The sequence below is a fragment of the Lactuca virosa genome, chromosome 9 (assembly GCF_052849685.1).
Source record: "Lactuca virosa cultivar CGN04683 chromosome 9, Lactuca_virosa_CGN04683_v6, whole genome shotgun sequence".
NCBI lineage: Eukaryota > Viridiplantae > Streptophyta > Magnoliopsida > Asterales > Asteraceae > Lactuca > Lactuca virosa.
Window position 1 is genome coordinate 22,354,540 of NC_136434.1, and position 4,561 is coordinate 22,359,100.

At 36.0% G+C, this 4,561-nt stretch overlaps 1 protein-coding gene across 1 annotated transcript; it reads right to left on the minus strand.

Annotated features, from left to right (window-relative positions):
- Window positions 1-959: 959 nt before the first annotated feature.
- LOC145138640 (dimethylnonatriene synthase-like) lies at window positions 960-2,716 on the minus strand. Its single transcript, XM_079072685.1, has 2 exons — window positions 1,768-2,716; window positions 960-1,665 (listed from the first exon to the last, which is right to left on the minus strand). Exons 1-2 carry the CDS (start codon window positions 2,707-2,709, stop codon window positions 1,036-1,038), a joined length of 1,572 nt encoding a protein of 523 aa, XP_078928811.1. The 5' UTR covers window positions 2,710-2,716; the 3' UTR covers window positions 960-1,035.
- Between the last annotated feature and the right edge of the window lie 1,845 nt (window positions 2,717-4,561).

Below are 4,561 nucleotides of genomic sequence, written 5' to 3' on the forward strand. Positions count from 1 at the left end.
ATTAAATATAAGGGTTTAGGTCATTTTTGGTCACTTAACTTTTGGTTTTGTGCTCGTTTGGTCACTTAACTCTTTTTAAGTTTTAAAAGGTCATCAAACTTTTGACTTTGTGCTCATTTAGTCACTTAACTTTTGGTTTGGTCACATTTAGTCACTTAACTTTTAGATTTGTGCTCATTTAGTCACCTAACTTTTAAAATTGTGCTCATTTAGTCACTAAACTTTTGAAAAAATTTAAAAGTTTAGTGACTAAATGAGCACAATTTTAAAAGTTAGGTGACTAAATGTGACCAAACCAAAAGTTAAGTGACTAAATGAGTACAAAACCAAAAGTTTGATGACCTTTTAAAACTTAAAAAGAGTTAAGTGACCAAATGAGTACAAAACCAAAAGTTAAGTGACCAAAAATGACATAAACCCTAAATATAAAACATGTATCAAAAGATAGTTTTAAAATTCGTTAAAAATAATAAAGGCATAAACAAAATATTAAATATAAATCGTACATCGTAATTTTCAAATTCACATACAATCTATAGATATATTTCATTGAAATAATATCACATAAAATATATTTATCTTAATTGACTTTATTTTTATTTTCACGGGTAACGGCTATTGTGATGATGCGATTTTAAATAAAATAATACGTGATTTATTATTCGATACTCATAAATCCATTACGAATGTAATTTCGTACACTCATGTTTTATAATGCTTATCATTTATTTAAAATACTTCGCATGTTTTATAATAAATTAATGTAAGAAATATTAATTCAAAGTTACTAACAAATATATTTAGTTTAATAACATATATTTATCAATATTTTAATTAAAAGTACGCAACAAGCGAGATATCGTCTAGTTTTTATATATTAAAACGCTAGCGTTATACTATAACATTCTACATTATTCACTTATCAGCGCCGAGGTAAATCGATGCATGCGGTCTTATTTCTTACATATGTAAATATGACATAAGTAGCTACCAGCTTAATCATATGCATATCCAGAATAATCCCATTGATCGATGTCAAAGGTTTTGATAGAGCTCTGGAGAAAGCCGAGGAGTCATGATCACTTCAAGTGGCCTCGCCTTAGGCAACGAAAGGCCCACGCCCTCGCTCATATCCACAGGCTTCCCCATTGGTGTCGACAAATCAAACCCTTGAAGCAACCAAGCAAGTGTCAGGTGAAGTACTTCGAAAGCAAATGTGATCGCAGGGCACATTCTCCTTCCAGTGCTGAAAGGAATGTATTCAAAGTTCCGACCCTGGTAATTTAAGTCCGAGTGTTCCTCGAGAAATCTCTCTGGTCGAAACTCATGAGGATCCGACCAAATTTGTGGGTCGCGATGTAGCTTCCATATGTTAATAATCAAACGAGTCCCTTTGGAGATATGATAACCCCCAATATAGCAGTCTTCAATGGCCTCATGAGGTCCTGCCAAGGGACCTGGTGGGTACATTCGGAGAGTTTCCTTCACTATGGCTTGTAGATACCTTAGGTTTTTTATATCTGATTCTTCGACCCATTTCTTTTTTCCTACAGCCATATCAAGCTCCTTCTGGGCAGCTTTTAAGATGTGAGGGTTGTTCAGTAGTAAAGAGAGTGCCCACGTAAGAGTCAAAGCAGTGGTTTCTGAACCCGTCAGCATGAGAGACTATGAAAATCATTAAAAAATTGTATATAAAAGTTCAAAAATAACAATTGCTTTCAAGAGAATTAAATGTCGAAACAGAGAGAGCAAAACTAAGTTACGAACCATTGTTGTAGCCTTAATGATGGTTTCACGCCCGTGGCCAAACATTGCAGCATCTTTTGACAGGGTTGAGAGCATCACATCCATGAAATCGGCTTCTTTTTCACCATCATACAGTTTTCTCTTCTCAACATGTTCGTCTAGCCACTTTCCAATAACACCATCAACCTCTTTTGCCACTTGCTTCATATCTTTCACATACCCTCCAATATCCATCCATTCCAGATATGGAAAGAATTCAGACACAATAAAAGTGCCCATAAGGTACAGCCCTTTCTTTATGGCTTCATGTACATGTAAGTCTTCATTGTTACCTTCACTGCCACCCGTGATAGAATATCTTTTCCCGGCTAAGATTTTTATAATTATGTTGAACGTCAGGTGATCAAACCACTTGACCATGTCTATTACGGATGCTTCGTTTGTGTTCTTTTGGGAAAACAAGGAGAGCTCGTTCATGAAGCTCTTCATTTCTGATCTACGAACATTCTTGAACCTTTCAAGACTCTGACTTGTAAACAGTTCCGAAGTGACCAGCTTTCGGATCTCCCGCCAATATGGTCCATATGTTGCCAGTGCAAAACCTGCATGATTATAGACCATGTGCCGGCTGGTTGCCATGTTCGGCCTAGCTGCAAAATTCCGGTCATTGATGGTAAAACATTCTTTGACCATCTGCCAACTGCTCACAACAATTGCTTGACAACTTCCAAGCCGTAGAGAGTAAACGGGTCCGTAGTCATCAGCAATTTTTCCAAGTACCCGTGCCAGTGGAGCTTGACCTCGTAGAAAATGAAGATGGCCTACAAAAGGCAATGCCCCTGATGGTTCTGGAGCTACTAGTTTGATACCTTTTCTTGAGTTGTTTGTTCTGGTTTTTTTATGATGACAGATTAGAACCAAAAGCAAAAGCCCTGGAACTAGAAATTGAGTAAAAGCATCCATGTTGATATGGTTTTGTATTTTGTTTTCTTAGTTAGAAGCATAACCAGCACTTCATATTTATAGTGAACGATACACTAGATGGAAACAGAAATTTAGGGACCACAGACGACCTCATCAAAAGTTGAGCACATGCATGTCGTCGGTAATGGGTACCTATCCCGACAGTACGTATCTAACAAGAAAAGGCACCTTTAGGGACGACATAGAGCGTCGCAAATAGTCTAGAAAGTCGCCCCTAAAGGTATTAGGGACGACATGTCGTCTCAATTGTGTTGCCGCAAATACCTCGTACCTAATACTCAAAAGTCGACCCTAAAGGCGTCGTCCCTAATACATATCGTCGCTAATACCAGGAGTCGTCCCTAAAGGTGTCGTCCCTATTAATATTCCGGCCACCGGCCGGTGTTACTCCGACCAAATATTCCGGCGGGATGTGTCGTCGCTAATGCTTAAGATTGTCCCTAAAGGTGTCGCCATTAATGCCTGTTTTTTTTAGCTAAAATTTATATTTTATATTAGTTTATATTATAAAAATGCAGAATTTATAAAATTATAAAACTTATAATTTAAAATTTTGCATTACATAAAACATCAAATAACATACACAAAGTATATCACATTAACATCATCTAAATCCATAATAACATCATCCATAACATAAAACAATATATACTAATCGTCTTCCCCATCATCGTTTTCCTCGTCGTTGTTGGTCGCATTGTCGACTTGCTTGCTAAATAAGCGGATAATATCTCCAATTGTCGTCACAAATGTTGGGTTTTGGAAAAAAGTGTTAACATCCACATCCTATAAAGTAAGAATATAAGTTAAAATATATCATACTATAAAAACAAATTATTATTACTTAAAAATTAAGTCGCAAGCACATTAAGTCCTTAATAATTTAACAAACTACCAAATTCATAACAATTTAACAAACTAACAAACTAAAAAACTACCAAACTATCAAACAACAAAATTCATAACAAATTAATAAGTACATGTGTTGGTTGCGGTGTTTGTGACTGTGAATGCCACTGGGTGGGAGCACTTGTACCCGCTACGGAAGGCTTAGGCATGATGCCTCTCACATGTCCTCTTCGAGCACCTAACACCTTCTCAAATAAGGCTATCCAATCAATGGAGTTCGGATCACCATCGAAGTCGACTATGTGTTGAGTTTGTAAAGCAATCTCAGCAACTAAAGCATTCTGCATTTCACGAAGATTGTCAATATACTTCAAAACAAACACAAAAAACAACATTCTACTTCATTCTTAAGTAATAATAACTTATATACTGTTCTTCAACTAACGGGTCAACGAATTCCCCTTGTTTATTGACATGTGCACGGTGAAATACTTCAAGTTTATTCAAATTCTGTTTAACATTAAAAACTATGTTATACTTAAATAAACATTACAAAATATGTTATAACTGAATAAACATTAATGTAACTTACTTTTTTGAAAGAAGCACTATCGTAGTTTCACATCCCTCCACGATTCTTAACTACTTGCTTCTTCCGGCATTCTTTGTTTACACTGGATCGTTTACAATGCGTATCAGTTAAGAAGTGGTCAATAGTAGCACTCCAACGCGCTGAATCCATACCCGCGGGGGGTCGAGCCCTTGCTGCCTCCGCACCCTCTAGCATATCTATAAATTTACCTTTTGCAATATTTTTCCGGCCTCTATACCACTGACATATCCGATGGTTCAGTGATGCCCATAAAATTCTAGCACCGGAATCATTTGAAATGGCTTGAAAATCAAAATATGTCTACAAAAAATAGAGAAGTTAAAAATAAATCAAAATTAAACATGTTAAATATAACTTTATAAATAATTT